Here is a 26,597-nt window from a genome sequence, read left to right as displayed (position 1 = left end):
AGGGGAAATAGGGGATGAAGAAATTGAGGAAGATGAACGAGAAAGTGAAATGGAGGATGAAGAATTAAAGCAAGAATTGAATTTGTGGCTTGCATTCCAATGAGTTCAATAAAGATTTTAAAAACGAATTGCCCAATAACTACAATGGACTCCATAAAAATCCACTAAACTTCGTAACAAAATTCATATAAAATCATTTTACAATTCACTGGATTCTATGTGAATCAATTAAAATTCATGAAATCCATGAAAGTTAATAATTACATTAAACTCAATTAGATTCCTAATTGAATAGACCCCTCCTCCATCCTCGAATTTGAGCACGCGATAACTTAGAAAAATTAGCTCGAATGAAGGCTCGGCATGGGTTAGAAAGATGTATAGCGAATGTGAACTATCTTTGAAATTTAACATTATTTTGACCATTTACAATATCATCAGTTACACATTTTATGTACGAGTGAAAGGGTAGTGCTCCCTACGGAGGAAATTCCTTGTATTGGTTGCGGCATTTGAGCTCAACACAAATTACTTGCACAGATTGCGCTACAAATCGATAGCTATAGTACCTCGCTGAATGCCCACCATTTCTGCGTCACACGTTTCTGTTCATCTTCAAAACATAAGAAATCTTGGCTGCTCCCTTAAGAGTTGTTCGTTTCTAAAATCCATTCAATGCACTCTTGGAGAAGTTGAAATTTCTGATGAATGGCAATCTTCCAAATTAACTCCATTTGGGTACGAAATTCAGTTGCGTTTTGCCTGCACTTATATGAGCCAGCGCATACACATTGCTCTGCTAAACGTGCAGCTTTCACTTGGTGACACCTGAGGCATTGGAGATCCTGTAGTTGGTAGAGACGCTCTCTCTGCCGCACAATCTGAAGAAGGGCATTCTCCATCACCTCTTTGTCATAAAGCTGCCCACATTGTGGTACACAACAACGCCACTCCCTGGCTAGAAGAGCTGAGTCGCGGCATAAGTCCAGGTCTCTACAGTCGTTGCAGTAGCTGTCAATATGGCAAAAAGAAGGGTAGACATCAATCAACTTGAAAATTTCATGTTAACTAGATCCAAGAAATTAAAGCAAACTCGGAAAGATTTTAAAATTCTCCAATTTATGAAAGAAACGAAGAAGAAATTAAGATTATGGATAAGCTTGAAAAGCGACCACTGTAAATGAAACACTGGGATGACTTGTGTGTGCACAATGGAATCAAGTAGATTTTGCAGGGCCATCTAATTTATAAATGGGGGACAAAGTCAAGAACCACCATCCAACCGGATGTGTTTCCTCAAAATAATAGCAGCAACCATTCGACCAAAAAACAAAAGGCCAACTACCAATACCATTCTGTGGCTTGAAAATGCACGAGCCCTGAGAAACCTTATCGAGTGCAATCTGTAAATTACAATAGGCCATTGCTTTTTCACTTATATACCTGCAAATAACATTTGGTAAAGTGAAGGTTGCGCCGGGATCACGAAACTCTGCTTCAGGGGCAAACTCCCTCACACGTACAATCTTCAACAGATTCTTTCTCATTACCTGAAGGGTAAGGACACAAAGTGAACTTTACTTCACGCAAGAACAAATACAAAACAATTCCAAAACTTCACTAATGTGGGTAAAATTTAAGGCAGTTGGATGTTTGATAATTTTCAGTTGCATCTAGACAATTTAAAAGATAAAAAGGAAATTACACCAACAGATTAAAAAAATTGGTTCCCTCGCATGTTCAGATACACATTCGGGTCTAAGGGAAACTACCACATGTGTGACTTAGTAGCTAAATGGATGGCAAACTAATCAGTGAAAGGGATGCGAATAGAGTTTCCCTATAATTAAAGCATCCAATTTTGTGCAAATGTGATTAGGACTACATGGCATATGATTCAGTAGAGCAAATAATACCAGAACATCATGGATAACATTTTGGTCAATGGAGAAAACACCGCAGACGTGCTTAATGAACTCCAATGCTGCATCCCCTTGGTGGATATTACCAGCAATTTGTGGCAGCCCAAGAGATGTATCATGGTCATTCTCTGATTTTTTCAGTTCCTTCACATGAAGTATCGTATCATGAACAATTCCCAGAAGTTTATCAGTAAAATATGAGCTGATCTGTGGAACATAAACCAGAACTAATCAGATGTTAGACAGTAAACCAATAAGCTGCACAACTTTTTCAAGAATATGTCATCATACATACCTGTCCTTTAAGGAAATCTATCATATGAGACTCAAAAGTTTCAGCATCTGCTACAGTGATTGATGGCGTGCAAATGCTGTCATTCTGTAAAGATGTTCTAACTGCTGCCTGCTTTTGTGCATAGTCCCAGGGAATATACAGAAATTGAGATACAATATAAACAAAGTGGTCCTGCAAAATGAAACCTGTATATTAACCAACCATGATCTCAAGATCTACTGCTTGAATTGAAACCTGTAGATTATAATATTTTCTTGGTCGTTCAGCATGTATACTAGGGCAAACTAATTATTTTTCAGTAACTAACCTGAATTTTCTTGGGTAAGCATTCAGCAATATTCCAGCTTGATACAATATCCATTTGAGCTTCACCATCCATGCTTCCTTCATCTCTAACCGGAATTCCACCATAGTTATACTATCATAGAAAGCCATGATGACTCAGACCAAAGCAAAAAGATAAAGAAAGGCACGGGGAACACAAAAAAGGTTCTAACTTATTAGTTCAACCATTAAATGCATAAATGTCAAACACTTTAATATCCACTGGTATCTTTATGCTTTCCTAGTAATTTAATCAATATTTATCTTCCAAAATGGACACAATTTATGAGGTGCCAGCGGGCCCTGCAAAATAGAGCAAACCCACTAATAATTGACATTCATGGCAGAAATGGAAATCATCTGTTAGTGTATCATTATAAACTTATGTACATTAAGGAAGAACTTTTGAAGACTTTCAAGTAAGGATGTTCTTATTTTAAACTGAAGGGAGCATCCCCTGTAGCAGTACCCCACAATGCAGTTCAAAATTGTAATCGCCTTTATAGCCATCCATGCAAAATATCAGCCACATCAGTAATCTGTAATGATCCTAACCAAATGGTTAAACAATTTCGTATTCATAATATTTTTTCACATGGATCATCCTAGGATAATCTAAAAATTGGATACGTTTCCTCATTTGATTGCATGATAGAGATAGATATGATGTTTATTTTTCTAAAGTGCAAACATTGTCACTCGAATCTTCCTTGTACAAATAAAAATTGACAGTTTTCTTGTAATGAGAGAGAGAGAGAGAGAGAGAGAGAGAGAGAGAGAGAACCTGGTCCATGAAAAGAAAAGAATGCCAGAAGTGTAGTGGTTCAAGCTCAATCCACTCAAATAGTTCTCTACATATCAATCACAAGGAATTACAACAAGAAAGATGAAGTATACAAAGAAATGTTCACTTGCCAGACAATCTGACAACATAAATTGCTTATGCTGCTAGATTGTGAATCTAAAGTATGGACCATCAAATTGGTTGATTCTTAATTAAATCTGTGCTCTAGATTCACATTTGGCAAGAAAACATTACCTGACACAAAAACCAAGAAAAACAACTCCTAACTAATACCAACCTCGTTTGCAGAGTTTTAAGCAAGCTATCACAATAAGCTTTGGCAGCTGACAGATCAAATTTTCCTGTGTCTATAATGACCTTGTAGAAATTCACGAATATTATCTTGGCACCCAATTTGCGGAACTCAGTCATTAAAATTGCAAGCACCTTTTTCATGACCTATTAAAATTTAACAGCAGAACAAACCATAAACCCACTGATTATGTCCTTTTTTCAATCACAAACGGACTTATATTAATTAAATCAACCAGTTTTAAGAAGAATAATAACTTTGACAAAGCTTCTTAACTGTTGTGAAAAGGCCTACAATATTTTGTAAACATTATCTAAAGCATTACAACCCTAATTCATACTATAATATCTATACAATGTCAAAAGGTTTGTAGCTCAAGTGGTTAAAACAAGGTGGTCCTCATTTTTTGCATGTTTAAAGGAAACATAGAATGTTGTAAAAAGTGGATGTTATTTACTAAAGATTTACCTTATGAAGTATGCGGTGAAGAGCTGGATCATGAAGCTTAGACTGGGGGCTGCATTACGAAGGAACCAGCACGCATATGAGTCAGAACTAGAGGAACAGGTAACAAAAATTGGAACAATCCTACAGATTGAAAAAAGAAAATCGAAAGCAATAATTATATTATTTTGATAGGAGGGAAAGTAGTAAATATGTGAGATAGAAAATGAGGTATTAAACAAGAGATGGAAACCTGCAAAGCCATCGATATAAATGTTGCAATAATGCATCGGCGTAAACATTTCCAGACGTAACTGCATTTGAAAGACACCTCTGAATCAACTGTTTCAGGACTCGGAATGTAGGAGCACATGATTTAGCTTCATCAAAGCCAACATGTGCATCAAAAGTATGTACTCCCAAGTTCACGTCTGATTCAAATCCTAGCAAAGCACCTCCTTCAATTTCATTCACCTGGTTGCTTTTTAAGAGAGCATTTACAGCCAGATGATGTATCTACACAGAAACATCATATGCTTTTTAGTACAACTGACTCATATTACACACTTGGGAAAGAACAGGTTGACAATATTTCACAACCTTTAACTCCACGGTGACCTTCCTATATGCTCCAGGGTAAGAAAAATTAAGTTCACAGACCTGTTTCATGAAAGCCACAAATAAGCCAAGTAACACAGAATCAAAATATTTTCTTCCTGAGAGACAATTAATACTTGTATATTAGTTAAATACATTATTAGAAGGGATGGGTCCCATTTTCTTTTCTTAACACCTTAAGTAACTTGTATATCTATTTTGAGACTAACCTCATCAGCAAAACATGAATCTTCTTCATTAATGCCTCCTAGATCTGGAATACCATCATCAGATATCCAAAGCACCTGTAAACTCAATATTCAATATTCTAAGGATGGGGAAAAGTTTCAAAGAACAAAGCAAGCAGTTCAAAGACACGCATTATATAACCAGAATAGCATGCATTAGATAATCAGTAGACTACAAAAACTAACTAGCACTCTTTCAAGAGGGAATATATATTAAACTATAACACACTCAAACTTGCACATGGAGACCCACATCCTGCACCTTAGTAAAAAAGAAAAAAATAAAAGTGGAAAGTGGAATTGGACATTTGAATCCAGAACCTCCGGCAAACCAAAGGTTTGATAGTAAGTTACGATGGCACAAGATTAATTGCTTGAGAATAAATCAATAATTTATATCAAATTATCAAGCTAACGTTGAAGGGCTTCAGTCTTATTGCTACAAAAGCAAGTAGTACATCTGAAAGCTTAAAGATAATGTATAAGATATTGGGTCAAAGAAATACCTGTTGTTGATCACGTAGTGCTCTTGAAAAGAAGATATCTGCTGTATGTATAAGCCAGTCCAGTTCGAAATTTCCCAATGGAACCTGCCCCAGCAAATTTGAGAAATTTATTTATCCACTATAAACAAAGAAGTTAAGAGAATTTTTGTACGGAGTATAGTTATTACATGAGCATATCTTGAGAGTGAAATTCTCTCATTCAACCACTGAGGTGATGCAGCACAGCGCTGCATTCCAATTTTTGCAGCCACTTGCTGCCACCCAAGAACCTATATGAAGCAATAAAATCCTTTCAGTCTGATGCATATAAAAAATGCACTTGAAGAGTGAATCTCTGTTAGATCGAAATAAATTACCTGGTAAAGACTATCACGAGCATTAGAGGGAATGCTCACACAAGGAAAATCATCAAGAGCTCCTATACCTGACTTCATCAATTGAAAATTTGGGCATTCGATAACAGCAATTGTAGGTCCAGAATGTTCATGTCTGCCAGATATCAAAACCACACAAGGATTTAACCAAGCTTCTATACAACATTCCAGTATAAACTGCAAGAAAACTGGTAACCTACCCAATCGAATGGCATATCAATAAAGCTCCAAGTAGAAATCATAAAATGTAACGTTTAAATAGTCAGTGAAAGATAATTAACATTTGCTTCCAACAGTGAGAAACTAATATTCATCCTCTGACCAAGGAGCACTAGCTTACCTGCAACTTAAATTGTAGTTCACAAGTGTCTTATAAAACATGTTTACATACACCCACATATATTAGTAAATTAGCAAGATTGTAATTGTAATTGAGAAATATTATTATCCATTCACTTTGAGCCCAATCAGAGCTTCTCTCAAACATATAGATGCCTGGAAACCTATCCTTATGGTCAGGCAGAAACTCTGATAGAATGCTATTATCATGGAAAGCAAACAAGATTTCTCCCTTGAGATAACCTCCTTGCAACAATGAAAACTCATATGGAGTCAAACCTGTACTCATTAATTGCACGGTGCAAAATTGTTTCAGCATCCTTGACGAATCCAACATAGTCCACCTAAAATTAGCTCACAAGATATAGAGAACGAATATAAGAACCACTGAAAGTTAAAAATAAATAATAATAAAAAACCAGGAAATCTTCACCTGAAGAAATCGATATGTTTACCTTTATAACGATACCATTCCTAGGAGGTGGCTGAATTGATAATGCTTGGCATGCATCACGGAATAGTTTTTCCAGAAAAGATGGTGACAAATCTTTATTTTGATAAGGATTTACCACCACAACCGTTATTGTTGCCGATGCAGGAAAATAGGCAATATATATAGCTCGCCCTTCAGATGTGCTGACATTAATAAAATTTAACATTAATTGCTATATATTTCTCTGAAGAAGATGAAAGCACAGAACAGATATGGATTTGGAAGAGCAGACAAATTATGATCAAAATGCATCAAGTCTGATTAGAAAAGAATGAAAATGGTCAACAAAGAAGATAACAAAGCAAGTTGCTCATGATATGAGAAAACAAAATCAAAGGAAGCCGGAGTGCGACATTAAATAAAGGACTTCTGTAGTCTGTGACTAAGAGACATTGACTTCTAATACTAGAAATTAACCCTCTATAATACATGGGATGTCAACTATTTATCCCCCTTTGAAAGCAGTAAAAGAACTAAACAAAAATCCTATTACTAACATTTTCTTCAATGTATTTCTGTAAAAAAAATCCTAATCCACAGAAGAATTGGCTACTGTCTTGAGACCCACTGGAATTTTCCAAAACTTCCACAAGTTCTGCCTCTAATATGATAGAGCAAATTATGGTTATTAATGTGCCACTGATTCAAATATTAGATACATTTGTATGGGGAAAACCTCCATGAGATGATTTTTCAGTTGCCTTCAATTGGATAAAACGCACAAAGCAATGGCTCTATATAATGATGTTGAGAATATCACGTTTAAGAATGGGAAAAACAAGAATAAACTCCGGAAATCGAAAAACAAATAACCAAGATAAATAACACCAAGAAATTATGTGGTTCAGCAATATGTGCCTACGTCCACGGGACAGCAACAACAATCTTTCACTATATCAATAATGAGTACAACCAATAATCTTGCCAAATCTCTAGAACTAGGACTTGACGAAAAACCTGAAAGAACAAGAACAAGAAATACACTATCTCTTTTCTTTTCTCTTGCACACACTTTGCCCCTTACAACATTCTCTCACTCCAATCCCTTGAGTGGTACACAAATTATTGTTTTGCTCCCTCCTCAAAACTAGTACAATAGCCCCTTTATATAGACATAATAAAGGTCTTCTTCAACAAGGATTACTAATCCTAATTGGAATCTAGTTATGAATCCTTCTCCAATTAAGAAACTAACTCCAATTGGGAAAACAACTCCAATTGAGAAAACAATTTAAACCTCTGAGACTATAATTCCTTATAGATGTAGGACAACTTATCATGGGCTGGAAAAAACCCAACAAATGACAAGTGGAATTTCTCTTTTTTGGAATTGAGAATTACAACACAATTTTAACTAGAACTGCTATATTGCAAATTTGCAAGTGGCTTGTAACTCAGTTGGTTAAGAGCATTTTCCCTCGCACCCGAAGTCCCGTGTTCGAATCTCACTCCCCATAGTTTAACGTAAAATTATACTGATTGTTTGTTAAAAAGAAAAAAAAAAGAAAAAAACTAGAACTGTTATATTTTTATAATTCAAGTCTTGAAAGACTTTTAATTCAACCTCTCACATCAGAAATAGCAAACGGTGACCTTATTTTATTGTTTTGAATTGTATAATCAATATCCCGGCCCCCTCCAACAAACAATAGAAAAGGAGGGAATGGGTGGGTGAAGCTGCCTCGTTAATGTATGGAAAGTATGTAACGGTACCATGTGAAATCAGAAGACAAAAAAAGTTGCTTACTGTGAAAATTTTCAACATGGAAACATTGCTTCACAATGTCATATAATCAAGAAACTGATTTACTGGTAACCTACAAAAACTCACCTCTGATACAAGTAAAAGAATGAGATGGACTGGTCAAGATATGAGCACTCTGTAGTTGTCTTCATGTGCAGTTCACTCACAGTCCAACCATCTTGGACGTTTCTCTTCTTAGCAGTTTTATCCACTTTGCAGACACAACCAATCTGAACGATTGCATTGAACTCCAAAGGTACCTTTGTTTCATATATTCCCTGGACAAATATTTGAATTTTAATCAAACTGAATCTATCAAGAGATATCACCATTCAGAATTACAGAAGATAAATCTTAACAAACTTAGAAGAGAGAATTTTAAAATATATAGCCTTGAGTATCATTGATCGCCAAGAAAAGAGAATTCTAATTCAGGACTACGGAGGATAAATCTTAACAAACTTAGAAGGATAAATCATCAGTGTTCAGAACTATAAAAGAGAAATCTTGACCAGGTTTGGGTTGATCGACTGAACGAAAATTGTGAAGGTGAAGTCAAGGATGAAGTAATTCATGACCAATACCAAAATTGTAAGCTTAATAAAAAGTGAGGGGGATAGTTGATATGAAAATCATGAACTGACCTCAACTTCTGGATCGCCGAGAAGAGCTGCAAGCTTTTTACTAATTGTCCTAAACCGACCCTCATCAATTGCAGCCTATTAATATTTGTAGAGGAAAAGAAAAGATATTAGACCTCAGAACAAAACAAGTAAAGAACCGCATTTTAGCAACCATAAGTACCTCGTATAGGTGGTAGATCTGCCTTCCATGAGGAAGAGCCTTTTTGACATCCTTTCCTGGAGGTATTTCTTCACATATCTTTTCAAATATCTTTTCAATAGGTGCTTTAGAATTAATGTAAAAAACTCTTGGAACAGTAACAGGAATCTTAATCATGATTCCTTCAGTAACCACCCAAGCGTAAAATTGGTCACCCTGAGAACTAGGCACTAGTTGTAATATCTGAACCACAGAAATTAAGCAGTGATTAGATAATTATTCAGGGCTTTCCAGCCAAATTGATGAATTAAATGAGAAATACCTGCCAATGACAGCGTGTTAGGGCATCTTCATGCCTCCTAAAATATGAATTCACACCTATTTTTCCCTGAGTTCCTTTCTGCTTTCTACCACCACCATGCAGCTCATTATTAGCATGGTGAGCAGACCTTGCGTTATTTGATCTGTCAAGTTGGATGGCAATTTTCCTAAATGTTACTTCGTCAACACCATTAAGAAAATCTGATCTAAAGCTCAATATAAGTACAGTTCTATGAACACAAAATAACACATGATACTTTCATTGGAAGATCTGGATCAAGTTGGCAAGAGTTAGGGATGACAAGTACTATCACATCAAGGGTGATAACAGAGATGGTGAGGTTAGCGCTACCTCAAACTGAAATCAAGACAGAAATCATCGTATCTGATTGAAATGATAGTATCTGGTTCCCATGAATTTTCAACGGTTGCATTCATACCTAAATCACACATCCATCGTCTTAAATGAGGCAACCAACTGCAGTTTTTCTGAACCTCTTAGATCTTGGTAATTTATTGACTGTGCATTATTATGACTAATAAAACCACACACAAAACACAAAGAATTGTTATGGAGGGTCGGCTAACATTGCCTATGTCTCCGTTTGATCCCTGGGAGATCCAAAGCACTATGTAGAATCGCATAGATTACATGAACTTGTTGAAACCCTAGATAAATCATAAAACTCCAAAATCCTGCTGCAGATTTTTCTCTCAAAAGTTTAGATCTCAAACCCATGTATGACTAGGATAATTAAAACTAGTAGAACTAGGGTCGTACTCTTTCTTTCCTAACTCTACTCCCAAACCAACTAGAAAAACAAAAGAACATAGGTCTCGTAAAACCAATAGAAACCTTAAGCACCAATTTTATTTTTCCTTTTGGATTTCTTCTAATAAATCATAATACTGACTGGTTTTAATTAGCCAATCACAACACCAAGTCCAAGTATCTCCATAAACGATTGAATATTATCGGATTTAAGAGTTATTGAGATTATTGTGGTTATGGCTACTACTGAATTCACAAGTTATTGCATAGCATGTACAACGAAACAGGTCCGACTTGGTTTTCATTGGTGAGCCTCCTCAGAGCCAATGGAATTCTAAGGGTCCTTTGTATGACAAGTATTCCCTATAACAGCCCATAGAGACTGACAAACAGGATTGAACATTATGAGATCCAACAGATAATGATAAATGTGAGATCCTAAGTAAAGTAGCGATCAACATCCTAGGCATAATTTCGAGCCTCAATGAAATCATAGGATGCATTCATATATGTACATAGCATCACGGCTTGCACCTGAAATAAGATACTTGACTTTACCTTTCTACTGTTAATAAGATATGGATCTCATTCCAGGGAGGTATTAAGAAAATTTCTAGAAGTTCGTGAACCCTTAGCAGATGGCAATTTGCACTTACAATCTCCCTAGGCTTTATACATATGTAATATATAGGACAGTAAAGACAAGAAAGTACCTTTGCTTCTTCCTCCTGTCAAGAGTATCTTTCCATTTTCTCTTCTTCATTTCAAGCCAACCATTATAATCAACATTTCTATCAATGCATTCTAAAGGGACACCATTTTGCTCTTGACACTCATTTTCTTTATTATTAGTTTGTTGTTGCTGTGAATTTATTTGGCAAGTTGTCTCGACTGAATATTTCTTGCTATTGACTTCATAACATCGAACAATTGGTCTGGGTCCACTTATGGAACTGCTTGTTTTGTTGAAGTCTTCCAAATCATCCACAATCTCTTGGTCAATCACATGATTAGAGTCAATAGCATCACTGCTCTTTTCTAGCAAATGATCCCTGTTCAATGACTTGAAGATATCAACCAACTTGCGCTGGCGAAATTTGTCGTCCTTCTCACGAACCTTCTTATGCAGCCAATCAGGATGAGCTACCCTAGGAACAGGATTTGCAACCTGAAGAAAATTCAATTGATTCAAGTACAGCTACCAGAGGGAGAGAGAGAGGGAGAGAGAGAAGTTCACAAGCAATACCTTTTGCATTGCAGCCGGAATGGTGACAATTTTCTGAATTGCTGAACCAAGGCGTTGCTTGTAATAGGACCAGTCAATAATGGAACGAATGCCAACATCTGATGAAACCTTGCACCACTTCCTTACATAAAACTTCATAATTTCTGATAAGTTGAAATACAATATCTCTTTAGAATATTAGCAAGAAAATGCAATAACAGAAATAACAGCAGAAGTTTACCAGCATCTGTTTCAAATATTGCAACTGGAACAGCACGCTCACTAACAGGTGTGCCCTACTCAAGTTAACATCACAACAAACTTTTAGATTCGCATGACCAAGAGTTGAAAAGAGATTCAAAAACCAGTATAATAGTAATACCATTTTCTTTCTCCAAGTCATTAGAGAGAGATATCTACAATGGGAAAGAGAACCATACAAGCACGGGGAAAACCAAATTGCAAAAAGAGTAAAAAAATTTAATGTTGCAAGAAAGCAAGTCCAAATTAATAAGTCCACAGAACCCTTGATTGAAAAAAAGAATAAAATTACAATCAACTCCTAAAATGCTCTCTCCATCTCAATCCCTCAAGCTCCGGCTTCTCTTGTTTATATATTTGGGTAGTTGAATTTGCTAAAATTACTGTTTCAGGTCGCTAATGTGCCACTCGTTACCCAATTTGGAGGTCAGCAAATTGGGTTATTCAACAAGATATAATTAATCTGTGACAATATTGAATTCCCTATCATTCATATTCCATGTGAAGGTTAAGCTCCAAGAATTCAGGTGAAGATAAGGAAGTTATGGAGACACATTATGACCCAAATGTTTTTTTTTTCTTTCTTTCTTTCTTTCTTTTTGCTTCTCCTTTTTTATTTTTAGTCTTATAAGTTTATAACCATACGTGGACTTAGGGTGTACCCTTACCCACCTCCCAATGCATTACTAGCTGTTCTCTCAATTTCATAAATATCATCCAATGAAACAAGTTTCCAAGTTATGTACCTTTGGTTCACATGCAACTATATATTGGCAACGCAGTCCCTTCTCTTTGACCATCGTATCACCAAGAAAATCAGCAAGACGTCTTGCAGTGGTCACTGCGCATGACTTTTGCTCTCCATAGTCTACTAAAGACTTGCTCATGGTGCTTGACTCTGATATATAATCCAGCAACTCACTGTCTGCAATATCCTTTCCTTGATTCTGAGAGAATGGAGGATAAAAAAACATTGAACTTTAAACTACACATCTTTTTTCAATCTTGATTTAATCAAACAACTATTAGCATCCTTGAGTATTAAGTTATGAAAAAGAAAGTCCCTCAAGCATATGCTGGGGAATGTTTCGACTTTTAAACAAAGCAACTCTGATGATTAAAGACAGAACACTAAATGTTTACATACATCAAGGAGATCAAGCCAACGGTTTGCGACAGAAGCAACTGCAAAATAGCATTCCTCTAAAGTAGAACCGTGAAGGAACTTCTCAAAAAGTTCAGCCTGAAAACAAGAAAGGTATTTCACATGTTGGTAATTACAAGCCTCATGAATTTTAAAAAGCACAAATATGTAATACTAATAAGCATTAAGCAATAGGGTTGCAACGTACAAGCTATTACATAAGTTTCTACTATTGAAGAGATTAACAATCAAGGAGTCAGTTTGGCCACAATTTAGGAATTGAAATTTTAAAAGGCAGCTCTATCGGATGGCTCGGTTCAAGACTTTTTTTCTGGTTTTTAATCATCTCCTATATATTCATTTGATATTACAAGTAAAAGAGATACCTGGAAAACTTTGATGAGCTTCAGCTCACCTCTACGCTTGATCTCGAAACCTTTAAGTTCAGCAAGGGTCCCATCATCATTAAAAACAGCATATCGCTTCTTAATTAGAATGCCTTCTTCTTTAGAAGCAGGAAGAATCATTGCCTGCATGAGAGCAATAGTTTAGATTGAAATTACATGAAAAGAAAAAGTCAAAACAAAATAAAACATACTACCCTGTGTTACCTTGTATGGTCCATCCACTTCAAATTCAATTGAACACTCGCTATGAGTTGTGTAAGTATTCTTAACAGGATCTGTAAGAGTCTGGTAAAAATGGTGGTATGGAATTGGAAGGAATGTTATAGTTGAACAAACATGAGAAACCAAATTGCACTATTCTAAGCATTTTGGTTCGCAACACAGTGAAAAGAATCAACATAAAAAATGTTCCAAGCTGACCTGGTATTGGTCATTTGTATTGTTTCTTGCCACATCAACGTTAAGCATTACACAAGGATATGAGATAGTCAGCTTCTTCATGTCTCTGAATATGAATTTCCCATGTTAGTGAGCACCTTTGGAGGAATAATATAAACACTTACCCACTAGAAGGGAAACTAGCATCACAAATTAAATGACCACAGAACACCTAGATTATTTTTGTTTGAGTATAATCAATGGTTATACAGATACCAAAGCTGGATTACCTTATGGTATCCATATAACCAAGTGAACTAAGAAGAGAAAAATCATACTTTGTTTTGAATGTAAAGTTCTCCGGAAAAGATCCAGGGAGTGCACACCAGATACCATCTGTGTCTAACTCGAGAGGTTTTCCAATTTTCTCAACCAGCAAGCGAGCATTCTGAATAATTTTGGCTCCGGTATATGTAACTACTCCAGCCATTTCCATGGAATACCATCTTGCACCCCTGAATTAACGTACAAAAGCATCAACAAATGATAACTAGAAGAGAAAACCAAGTAAAAACAAATATTGTTGTGATTTGGCTCGTCAAAATACAAAAGGCCAAACAGGTGTAGGTTTCCAATTGGTGTTGGGAAAGGAGAAAAAGGAATGTGCACAGGTTTTTCCCATAAGAGTTGGCAAATAAGTTTTCTCCAGAAATCCCAATCAGTTAAGGATTAGGAAATAGGTTAGTTTTCCCTTTCTAAAAGGATTTAGGAATCCTATACTTGTAAGGCATGTAACCATCGGTCTATATACTATATATAGGCTTGTTGGGGGCTGTTTATTCACATGAACAGCAGAGTGAATACAAGGGCAGACAATCAAGAGTGAAAGAGAGATCTAAAGCAAGGTTTTGGGGTTTAGCATAAGGGGTTTTCAATAAATATTTGTAACCAAGTTGTTATTCTCCTTTGTGCAGGTGATTTCTCAAGAGAGATCACATGAGGAATAAGCAAAATTCGCTTAACCTTGCTAAATTATTTGTGTTTGTGTGTGCAGTGTTTACTTTATTGTTCATATATTAGTGAAGCATCATCTTATTTGTTTGCATAATACCGGAGACTATCAAATGTCCTAAAAGAATACAAAACAGAGAAAAGATATTCAACTCACTTGCGCATGACATATCCATAAAAGGAATTAAGTATACATTTATGTGCAAGTTGTAATGAATCATAAAGCACTACCATATCCTGCAAACAATTTAAAGCCAATAGAAACATGAGACCAGGTTCTATTTAATAAGCTTTATTGTAAGTAAAATTCAAAAACAGAAAAGGAAAGAAGGGGAGAGAGAGAGAGAGAGAGATAGGTTTAAAAATTTCATACTTGTGCTTCCTGGATTTTTATAGAATTTCCACTAGCCTTGGCTTCAGACAACTTCCCCTTCCAAACCTTATTAAGCCCTTTGTACTCATACCTTCTATCTCGAAAGCTTGAAGCAGATTAAAAGAACACAAAATTCAGCACAAATGAGAGAAAAAGAAATTTTAAAATCAATTATGTTCCAAAATTTGATTAGTAGATTCGATATATTTCCGAAGGAGTTTTCTTCTTATTTAGTTTTTAAAGTAGAAAAATGGCTGCTCTTTATAAGATGCACATGGAAAAATTTATAATATAACAAAATCAAGCTGCTCACCTACGAACTGTATCAACATAAAATGAATTTTCCCTCATGCATATCCCTGCTTCTCGAACTTCAGTGACTGGCTTGTCCACTACTCGTCTATACGCCTATCCAAAATTAGGACTGTTAGGTATTACTTGATAAAATATTTTGAAGAGTAAAGAATATACCTTCTGACAGTATTTTTTAAGACGCTCTTTGAGCCTTGACTGTTGTTCCATTTTAGGCAACTCAAGAAAAGATTTTGACAGCTTGGAATTGCCACCGTCAACAAACTCAGACTCAATTTGCTTCTTCAAATGATAATAGTCACTGGAATTTTTCAAATCATATTCATACACAATAATTAGTAACTCAGTTGATAACCCAAAAGTATAGACAAGGAGAGGAGAAAAAAAAGGAACATATTCGAAGAACACACCTTTTCCTTGCCATGAATATTTCTCCACGCCAAACCCATTCAAGCTTGCGAAGACATGTTTTGCCTGGACGGTTGAAATCACAAGCAGTGCAAATCTCGTCTGTAACTATTGATGATGGCTGGAAATAAACAACTGTCATTACGATGTAACATTTATGGAATCTTCAAACACGCAAACAGAACACCTACAGCAACAATCTGACAATGCAAATGGGAAAGAGTACAATCTTGATGACAATATTGGTGATGGAAGTTTCTATAAAAAGTTCATATGTTAACATCATTCCCATAGAAATTAGATAACCAGATATGAACAACATAAATCAATGACCCCTTTTAGTGGACTCTTTGCTACAAACGAAAAGGGCATACAGCAGTTATAAACTGAAAAAGATAGATGAAATGAGTGAATCATATAAAATTGAGATCAGAAATTGCTGAAAGTAATTTATTAACCAGCACACCTGAAGTCTGTTTGTCAAAATAATGTTGGGATACATTGCAGCAACATCCAGATGATAAATAAGGGGGCACTCTTCACGTATAGGTTCATCTCGCAACCCCATAAGCTACAAATTAGTAAAAGGAAGTCACTAATGAGAAAATGTTGAAAAGAATATTACCACCCTAAGCATATTTCAATGAACATTCAGTCTTGAAAACTAGCGACTAAGTAGAAAAGGATTCAAATTCAGCACAGTAGAAAGTTAGGGTTGTTCAATAACCAATCCAACTGTTTCAATGAATTTTGCATAGGATGACGGATATCCCTGTGAAATCCAACTTAATCCAATATAGTCTGCTACATGCTTCTTTGGTCTTATAGGTTTTTGAAACTAAGAAATGACGACAGATGTGATGGAATTAATTTGGGTATTTGCAAATGTATTTTTCTTGGTATTCAATTTTTATGTGCACTTTATATTATTAAAATGCATAATTGGATTGGATTTGATGATATCATGATAACCTTTTTAATAACAACAACCAAGCCTTATCCCGCTAAGTGGGGTCAGCTTTATAAATTCTAAAATGCCATTGTGCTATGTTCCAACAAAATACTGCTTGATTAAAAGACGGATGATCCAATTCAATCTAATTCATGTCAACTGTATCAGATTGGATACGATCCAAACCCCGACTAGGATTGGATTCGTTTACACAATTCACAGTAAAAAAAAAAGAACTTTTAGAACCAATGAACCCCCCCCCCCAAAAAAAAAAACCCATAGAGGAAGTTTATACTCACCGAAAAACGACTTTTTGGACATGATAGATCTTATAATTGAAACTCATAAAACATACTCAGATATGTGTCCAGGCACCATCATACAAGAAAATACCTGCTCGAAAACAAAGTGAACAGTACCTTTTCCAATATAGAACTCTTCACATCTTCATAATTGGATACTGATTCCAAGCCCATCTTACCCTCTACTCTTATAGCATATTGAAGATCTCGATCAAGATTGTTGATCAATTGCTGGAAATCAGAATTCCCAAACCATAAATTAAATACAAAATTACAAATGTATAATGGGTTTTGTAGCATTTGTAGTTAGTAGCAGAGTTATCTTAAATGCGTAGCATCATCATCCACAGGGGGAAAATTGATTGACTATCAGGAAATATTACAAATAGCAATGAAATCAAGAAAAAGCTATCCTACAAATAACTGCAGAAACAAACACTGATCATTATACACTCATATAAGCCAAAACTACAGGCAGAGAACACAGATTATACACACTACTACCACCAACAAACCGTTTGAATAATATGCAATCCATGGGCAAAACAGAAAACTTCTTACATATGTGATTGCTTGCATAAACAACAACCTAGAATTCTCCAAGTTTTCAAATGGAAATTATCGATACATGGATTCTAAATGTAGTGCGATTAACCTTTTTTGTATAAATTTCTTTCTTTAACATTTTCAGTTAAAAAAAAAATTTTTAAAAATTAAAAAAAAAAAAAAAAAAAAAGAGATTGTTTACGCTGATAAAGGTAAAGTGAAACTGAAACATGATTTGTGAAAAATATTCCAAGTTTGCAAGAGGCAAATACGGATAATGCAGTAAGGACTTAGCATGTGTTTCCACGTTTTCCCCTCCAGAAGTAGTTCAGATTATAGTGGTTCTAAGAAGTACATTGTATGTTAGATTTGTCAAAGATACTCTGCCCTTCACCCCAATTGGGTTTTGATTACATCTTGATGGTTTAACAAATTCTTTATTAGTGGACAAAATAATGTGTAGCCACCTGTTTCATTGAAAAATAGAAAATTCAATTTCAAAAAAGACATGTATTTCATTTTAGTGCCCGGTAGACAAATCCAGCTTCATAGAAAATGGGCAGTTTTCCAGCACATAGGTGCTTCTGTTTCAGAAAATTGAGTCAATGAAAATAAATCAAATTCAGTAGATGTGGTGTGGTTATGGATGTTACATAGCATAACAAATATGATCTTCTAGTCATATGCAATCCATCAGCAGTATGGAGAGATAATGCATCAATCTTTAATAAGAAGTGATGTCAAATAAATGATAATGCACACTGAAAATTTAGAAATGATGGCAAGCCAATCAATGAAACCAGAACAACTAGTAAACAATGGAAAGAAACATCGGTACTGAATGATGAAAATATACCTCATAGGCAGAGGCGTCAAGCTTGAAACTAGTTGGAATATCAGATCTAAAAACACCACTTTCAAGGCATTCAACATGGCCACCTATATAAGTCTCACTCTCTAAAAGGTGATTTTTATAGAACTTTTCCGGATCAGATTGGTGTTTGTTAGGGCAGATTACATTTGCCTTGTATGCCTGCATAAAATGCAAAAAATATTTGTGGCAGAGAGATAAAGATAATAGCTGAAATATCAAAGATTAGTTTTGTGGGTAGAAAACTATAGAAAGTTTGCTTGAAAAAGACAGAATAGCATATATGAGTGCAAAACAACACACCTGGACCATGAGAAGCATTTCACAAAGAGTTCCACTACCCTTGCGCAAAACCTCGTCCGGAGACATTGGAATAATAGTTGCAAGAGAGAAAATGAATGGATGAACGTAAGTCATATACAAGTAATAAGTCGCAACAGCATCAGAAACAGAATAGGAGGCCATCATCTGCAATTACATGTTTTACATGTTCAACCAAATAGAAAAAGATTATCAGAAACATTCCTGTTACAAGAATGTGAAACGCAAACATACTTCAATTGTATGTACACTACATACACACACATATCCACCAGCATGTAATGGAAGGAAGATAGGAATACAAACTGGAAACCTAATACCATCCCAACTATCATAGAAAAGAATCAATCGATCCAATATGGAAGCCAAATGCCATCATAGAAGTGCTCAAGCATCAGGGTAATTGATAATTTATCAGCCAACTAATAGTATGTCCATACAGAATTACAGATACACAAACTAACAATTTGATTTATCAATTTTTTTCAGTGAGCTTTTTTACATTCGTCCAGTCATCACTATTTAACCCTTGACTGAGGACAAATTCTACAACCACAAAGAGACAAAAGGAAAACCTGCCAAGGTAATTAATGGATAAGAGCATGCGAGCTGCAATACCATTTGTGGCACTTAATTTCCAGCTCATATTTCATGTCACCGTTACCAATTATTCAACCTTTTCTATCTCAAACACACCATGCCAAAACATTTCTGAAAACAACAGAAAAATCATTTCCACTCATCCTCACCTGAGGCTTCTCCTTTGCAAAGCGAACCATATCCTCAGGATTTACCTCAAGCGGATGATAACCTAACTTTGCCTTTGTAACAGCCTGAAATAAGATTTAAATTACAGTTAATCAAACTTTCAATCCGCATAACAAATACATGGAAACAAATGAATATACTACTTTTCATCTGGTTTACACAAGCATAATTGAAGTTCAAAGATCATTCTTTTTTGTTACAGAGCTATTAATTGTACTGGGAGGGAGTTGATTTCTAAATCCAAAGATGGAGGTCTGGAAATTGGAAACTTTCTGTCAGAAACAGATATCTATTAGCCAAGTGTTGTGTAGGTTCCTCCTTAAGAGAAATTTTTTATGGCATTCTGTAATTTTGAGCAAATACAGGTCCACCAATGAGTGGGACTCAAAGACTCTTGTGAGGGGCTTTAGCTGGTTCCCCTGGAATGATATTCTAGTCGTTACAACTCTTTCTTGAGCAGCTGGGAGTCCGTGTTGGGGAATGGTGAGGGTATTAAATTCTGAAAGGATCGATGGAATGGGAGAATTTCTTCATGGCCTTATTTCCTAAAATATATAATCTGTCTAGACATACAAATCGATTTATCTCAAGCACTGTTGTACAGAATTGGGATCTGGGATTTAGGACAAATTTGAGTGATACTGAAGTGGATGACTGTCCTCAATGCTATCTTGAATAAGAAAACAATGAGCTCAAATTGGACAATCATACCTTAAGGCCCTGGCTTCCTTGAGGAAGATAACTATCACGTTTGACCCATGCAAAGCAGTCAAGATGGCATGCAAATTTAGCTCGGCATTCCCCCTGATTCTTGTCACATTGAAATCCAACCTCCTGCAAGCTCTAGCGCAGGGGGAGTTAAATTCGAAGAAGTAATTCGTGGAAATTTAAAATGACAATATCTCAGAGATCATTAAACATTAGAAAAATGACAATATCAATGTCACACAAGCCCTTTGTGTTGCGAAATTTTGTCAATTGATAAAAAGCACAAGTATCACAGATAACGAGGTTTCAGAGTTAATTCAAGATAGTCATGTCAGCTTGATACCTGAAATAATTTAAACTGAGTGATGTTTAATTTTTTTTTTTTTTTTTTTTTTGAAAAGAAACGAATGTTTAATTGTTAATTTCTAATAAATGATGTGGATACAGAAAGATAGACAACACAAGTGTAAAGAAGTTATAAGTAAGATTGCACCTCATCCTGAATAAAACAAGGAGTAAAAAGCTTCATATACATTTCATATACAGTTAATGCTTTAAATCTAAACATGAGTAGAAAGCTTCTAGCAAACTGTACCAAAACGATAGTAGTTCATGTATAGACTTTTAAACTAAAAGCACAGATGGATGGAAATAAATCAATCAGTATGTTAGTCACATGCATAAGTTTTCTGATTGGACAGTAAAGAAGTTTTGCTGAAAGTTACAAGCCATAGCCCACTGTTATTTACACAAAGAATAAGCAACTTATGCAAGCACTGAAGATAAATTTTAGTTCTAGTCTTCTTGGTAGTTATTTGAAGTTGACAGCCTAGAAGTCTTGGATTATATTGTTGTTTTGTTTAAATAAAGTAACTCACAAAATTAGCAACATACATCATTCAGTTTGAACCCATGATACGCGGCTCTGGTTTCCAGGAAAGGCCAGTCGAAAAAATCACCATTGTATGTGACATAAATTCCAGGCTTCACCTCCCGCATATGGGAAAACCATTTTCTTAGAAGCTCTACCTGCAACAAGACCATATCATTTGCAAAAATGACATGTAATTAGAATTCTAAAACCCCTAATACAAAGCAAACTAATTATAATATCTGCATTTAAGGGGAGGTAGGTGATTGTTTGTCTGCATGTGGGGGTGTTGTCATGGATGTCAATACCTCATTCTTCACATTTGTAACCTTGAAAAACCCTTCAAATTCTGGTTTTGGAGTGTACTCCAAATCCTCTATGTCATCCCCAACACACTGCACATAACAAAGAAATTCAACCTATCACTACATACATTCAAATATTTTATAGGAAGCCTAAACATATCAACCTTCAAAGTTCATACTTAGTATCCCAACAGATTGTAGATAACAAGAAAATTAAATCTATCAATACATAAATATAAATTCTTTTCCTTTCATAGTAAAAACCTATCAACCTTTCAAGGTTCAAACTTATTACACGCATTTAACCTAGTAGGAACATACAAGATTGAAAAAAGAAAATAGATGCAAAACCTTGATGGTAACCCTTTATGAAGAAAGATTTCTAAAAATTCTTTCATATCCTTGCCAAATGAAAATACAAACTGTTTGTTAAATAAAGTTGAAGATAATTAGCTATGCAGGTCCAAAACAGCGGATGTTAAAAAGGAGCATCAAAACAGAAAAATATAGCAGCTGCTAACATTCCTTACAACTATGCACACTTATTTATGGCCACAATCCACATACATGAGGAATCCCAAATGCTAAACTTGGATAAGGGAAGAAATTAATAAAAGGGCGGGAATCTTACCTCTCTGTTAATAATCAAGTAACCTTGTCCATCAACCATGTATGAAATCATCATTATTAAATCATATTCAGCATCTGGAAATTTCAAAGGTAGCTTCGTCGTCTCAATATCAAATGCACAGACATGAACTTCAGCACGCTGGAGAAGATCTGTCCTCATCTTAAGCACAGCACCAGTACTGGATACACTAATATCATACCACTGCCCGCATCGTACATCTGAGTGGCACAGAATTTGAAAGGGGATGAACTTCAGAAAATAAAGAAAACAAAAATGTCCAGAAAGAAGCAGGATGTAGTGTAAATCACCATTGTCAATGGCAAAGCGAACATGGTATGGAACATCATATTCACGAAGATCAACAATACAATCTAGAAAATCTTGAGTCCTTTGTTCTCTACAAAACAAGCGCCAAGAGGATCAGAAAACAAAAACAAGTTACAGTTTAATTGAACAGAAAACCAAAAGCTACGGAAAGAAAATGGCAAGGTATCATTCTAACCAAATAAAGATATCTACACAAAGTCAGCTCAACATCCAAAAGTAACAAGAATCAAGACAACATGACCTCACCGTTTCCCAATTAATATTGACTCATAAGCTTCTGCAGCATCAAATTTGGCGCAATTTCTTTCGACGACATGCAGTAGGTCACTCTTGACATTCATTAGTTGTTGAACGTTATCAAATGATAGCTTTAGGTAGGACTTGCGAAGGCCAGACAAATGATTTTTCTGTGAAGTGCAGAAACATATTTGAACACACACATTGGGAGATACATATGTGAAAGAAATAATGAAGCACCATGAGGGTTACAATAGCAGCAAAGATAGGAAAATTGGATATCCATTCTAAGTATTTACATGCTGAAAACCTCAAATAAGCTAATGTTACCATGCATACAAAGAGACATTTCAGATAAATTGTCTGAAAGGGTGAAAAGTTATAACTTATTGAAAGACCAGAATTAAACAATTATCCATTTATCTTGAAATGCTTGCCATCCATACACGGTTTTGCCGATAGCAAAACAAAAGAACCAAACCAAGACAACTAAATTCAGTCAGATGTAATCTCTTTAGATGAGTTTATAGAAATCTCGTTCGGAAAAAAACAAAATTCATGCCCAAGGGCTTGAGGCAAGTTTGGAAAAAGTCTAGGAAAGGATAACTTCAAAAAGTGAAGCTGTAGGAAAATTAAGCCACCTATGCATATCAAGCAAGGTAGAACTAAGACTGGAACATGTCAGCCTGGAAGTTTGAAACCCATGGTTTCTACATATAAATTAATCGTAAAAGCTTTGTTGAATTGAATGAAAACAAATTGATCATGTATATCAAGCACCATAAAATGGAAAAATTTTACAGAAAAAAAGACAGATACTTATCATGAATACATACATAATACTTCCAACTAGCTAATGAATAGACAATGTTTTCTCAGTAGACAGAATGTCAAATCGAACTCAAACTTGCCAAAGCAAAACATGCCTAGGATCTACCAGGCATAGGTCGAGCAACTCAAACTTGTCATAATTGAATGTCAAAATAGTTAAGAAGGAAAAATAAGTACCAAGGACTAATAAACTTGGTCAAGTTTTATAACGTTTCTTACGAGATCAAGATCTTCTTTCTGCACTATTTGAACATCAGCAATTTGATTTTGATAACGCCGTCTCAAATATGCTTCAACGTCCATTTCCATTTTCTCCTAAGATGAAAAAGTCATAATCACTGTAAAGACAACTGATGATCAAAGAAACTTTGCAAAAGCAAACATATAAGCTTAAACAGAAACCTTAGTTGCTGCATAGAAATAAGGGCGAAACTTGTATTTTGACTTAAAAGTAGAACCATCCTGCAATTAAAGTAGAAAACAGCTAAGTGATTCGCCAAAAACAATTAACCACCATAAAACATTAACCAACTATACCAAAACTTCTTTACAGAATATCTTACCTGTGAAACGAAATACAAATCGACACAACTATATACTTTACGGGTCTCTTGATCCTCCCAAGATGACTGCAAAATTACAAGGAAGCATCCATAAATTCCCAAACGACAATACTTTATTATAACTGAACTCAAATTTCCATCATGTGGTTGAAGAAATTAAAATAAATAAATAAAAGCTGAGTAATTGTAAAAGGGCTTTCAATTCATCCCATTTCCATAAACAAATCGCTTCGAAACACAGCTTAAGCCTTGAAGATCCCAAATTGACACTTTCCCCTTTGCTATCTCAGCAACCAAACAGACCTCAAAAAAACACGGATTTCTGAAATGGAAGATCAAATGGGGAAAATTTCGCCCAGTAGCGAATCAACTTACGGTGGCGAAATTGAGCAACCAGCCAAGCCTGGTATCGCCTTCGGAGAACAGGTCGAACCCTAGCTTGGACTCCAGCTCCTCCTCGGCGGTGCGCATGACCTTCTGCTTCCTGGGGACCCATGAGTCGCTGCGGTCCCGCTTTCGGCTCTGGTAGCCGCTCATTGCTTTAGGCTGGTGAAATGGATATCCGTTTGAGATTGGGGGTTCAGACTTCTGAGAGACAAAAGCCGAGCGTGAGAAGGGAGGATTTTGGAGGGGTGAAAGCGTTTTCCCGCCCTTGTACCTACGGTATTTATTTTTATTTTATTTCAGTTCAATGACGTAAGTGCCCCTTAAGATGAGAAAATTTCTTAATAGTGCCACTCATGGAAATTATGCTTGGTTGAGTTCTAGTAGGAGTGGGCAAACGGGTACAGGAATCGCGGGTTGGGGTGGGTACGGGCCAGTTCCTAATATTGTAAAAAAGAAACTAGGCAAGGCGAGGTTGGCCTTTGACATTTTCGGTTCAAGTCGGTTCCAAAAGTATAGAAAAACGGATACCAGACCGGCCCATTTGTAATTAGAATTGACAAACAAGATTGAAGATCATCTCTCCATCTAATCTTAATCGTTGGTTTTAGGTTTCTTCGTCCTCGACTCGACCTATCGAATTCGACTTTATCACTATGTCACTCGAGTCTCTCTCGCCGTCTATGCGTCATCTCCTCCCCTTCCCTCCCCTCCCTTCCACCACCTCAACATCACGAATGTCCTGGTGACCACCACGACAGCCCAACAACTTCGACGGCATCCCAAACTTACATAACCCAGTCACCCCACCACCTATCTTCTCAATGTGTCACCTCTTTCTCAGTCTCCCATGTAAAAACCAACATATGTGTATATAATTGATCTACATTTTGAGTTCTCTGCTTTATTTCGGGTGTTAAATTCCTAAATATTATGTGGGTCGAGTTTGATTTAGTTGTTTTTTGGCATTTCGTTGTAATCTGAATCACATGTTGTGTTTTTAGGTCAATTTTATGTGATTAGTGCCAGCATTTTAAAGATCACAGTCTCATATGTAAAAATCAAACCCCCATTTTATTCTATGCTTTATCAAATTTTGTTTTAAAATCAATTGAATTAAACATGTATTTGTTCATGCGAAATGTGGAATTCTTATTACAAGTTTTAATAGGAATGTAAGCTGTTACCACATAGATGATAATGTGGAGGGTCTGATTCTTTCTATATAGAAATGTAAGCTTTGTTGTTTCTAGGGTGCCAACCAACTGTGCTATTTCTTTTCGTCCTTTTTTCTAGTAGTTTATTAGTCTTGGTTGATGATGCCTTGGGGCATCAACAATATTATTTCATAGACAAGTTTGCAACCTTAATGAAAAAAAAAGTGCAAGAAAGATAGAACAAGGTGTCTTCTGTACCATAAGTCTATGTTGATTACAATGAGATTATGAGAAGGGTGCCCTATTGACTAATTCATTTTAGGTACCATAAGTCTATGTTGATTACAGCGAGATTCTAACCATTCTTCTTATTCTGGGATTTTTCAGTTTGCCACAGCCTTAACATCAAATGATATTGATCAAATACAAAAGTTTCTTGATGCTGTTGTGAGTTCAAGGTATTCACTCCATTCTTTTGACTTTTCATAGGCCAAATGGATATGAACATTAGATATGGTCATTCGAATCTATGGTTCTATCATATATTTGCTAAATACATTATTTGCTAAATATATATGTGCAGCTGCTGTGTGATCTGTGTTCAAACTGTAATGTTTGGATGTGTTGTGCAAACTGTAAATCTGTATTTGAAAGAGAAGTTTCTTGTGTCATTGAGATCATTGTTTACAACGTACAATTGAGTTATATAGTGGCTATGTTGATTATATCCACCACCTTGCCCCTTCTGTTACTATGTCTCCATCTTTCTATTGCATTTTGGCAACTATATTGAAGTAGTAATATCTTTTATTTCCGTTATTTTTCATTTTGACTTTTGGTTGTTTCGTGTTTCTTTCAACTCACTTTAATCATTTTGATTATTAGGCAAAGATCCCTGATATTGAGAAGTGTTTAAGCGTTGTTGCCATTTTGCAAGCCAACAAGGGTACTGGTGAGATTCATTTTCTGTGATTCTCCACCATTTGCAAATTTTGGGTCATTTCAACTTTGAATTACAAATTTTGGGTTATTTTAGGATTGAAGT

General features: G+C 35.7%; 1 protein-coding gene and 1 long non-coding RNA gene across 4 annotated transcripts; one reads left to right on the top strand and one right to left on the bottom strand.

Annotated features, from left to right (window-relative positions):
* Positions 1–115: 115 nt before the first annotated feature.
* LOC103422885 (DNA polymerase epsilon catalytic subunit A-like) lies at positions 116–24,657 on the bottom strand. Of its 3 annotated transcripts, none has more exons than XR_011573086.1 (49): positions 24,387–24,645; positions 24,012–24,077; positions 23,851–23,910; positions 23,668–23,763; positions 22,627–22,787; positions 22,362–22,450; positions 22,054–22,271; positions 21,426–21,512; positions 21,141–21,275; positions 20,250–20,381; positions 19,520–19,603; positions 18,753–18,917; positions 18,435–18,611; positions 17,150–17,263; positions 16,245–16,349; positions 15,781–15,899; positions 15,530–15,671; positions 15,372–15,466; positions 15,059–15,164; positions 14,843–14,922; positions 14,013–14,189; positions 13,717–13,801; positions 13,501–13,581; positions 13,276–13,419; positions 12,893–12,988; positions 12,492–12,692; positions 11,726–11,780; positions 11,506–11,648; positions 10,973–11,427; positions 9,489–9,630; positions 9,188–9,409; positions 9,028–9,102; positions 8,471–8,661; positions 6,602–6,782; positions 6,426–6,490; positions 5,790–5,922; positions 5,601–5,702; positions 5,434–5,517; positions 4,910–4,984; positions 4,683–4,742; positions 4,336–4,598; positions 4,107–4,226; positions 3,624–3,784; positions 3,326–3,392; positions 2,525–2,635; positions 2,218–2,388; positions 1,917–2,129; positions 1,444–1,550; positions 116–1,011 (listed from the first exon to the last, which is right to left on the bottom strand). XR_011573086.1 is itself a non-coding variant. In XM_070808017.1 (49 exons), the coding sequence occupies exons 1-49, from the start codon at positions 24,546–24,548 to the stop codon at positions 645–647; spliced, it is 6,660 nt and encodes a 2,219-aa protein (XP_070664118.1). In that variant the 5' UTR covers positions 24,549–24,657; the 3' UTR covers positions 116–644. The 3 variants fall into 3 exon arrangements, 2 of the variants coding, with proteins under 2 accessions (XP_070664118.1, XP_070664117.1); XM_070808017.1 differs by having other exon boundaries at positions 4,107–4,155; positions 20,250–20,372; positions 24,387–24,657; XM_070808016.1 differs by having other exon boundaries at positions 4,107–4,155.
* On the top strand, positions 9,749–11,612 carry LOC114819545 (uncharacterized). The gene is made up of 2 exons (XR_003766812.2): positions 9,749–9,828; positions 11,389–11,612. It is a non-coding gene; the product is annotated as an uncharacterized lncRNA (long non-coding RNA).
* Positions 24,658–26,597: the final 1,940 nt, after the last annotated feature.

The sequence above is a fragment of the Malus domestica genome, chromosome 11, assembly GCF_042453785.1.
Source record: "Malus domestica chromosome 11, GDT2T_hap1".
NCBI classification, from domain to species: domain Eukaryota; kingdom Viridiplantae; phylum Streptophyta; class Magnoliopsida; order Rosales; family Rosaceae; genus Malus; species Malus domestica.
The sequence above is the reverse complement of the archived record's forward strand: the minus strand, read 5'-3'. Positions and strand labels throughout refer to the sequence as shown.

Coding starts and splice junctions, on each gene's coding strand:
- LOC103422885 (XM_070808016.1), bottom strand. CDS start 24,548: ATGAGCGGCTACCAGAGCCGAAAGCGGGACCGCAGCGACTCATGGGTC. Junction 23,911..24,011: donor ATTTGTATTTCGTTTCACAG/GTAAGATATTCT, acceptor CTTTAATTGCAG/GATGGTTCTACTTTTAAGTC. Junction 17,264..18,434: donor TTGACGCCTCTGCCTATGAG/GTATATTTTCAT, acceptor TCTGATTTCCAG/CAATTGATCAACAATCTTGA.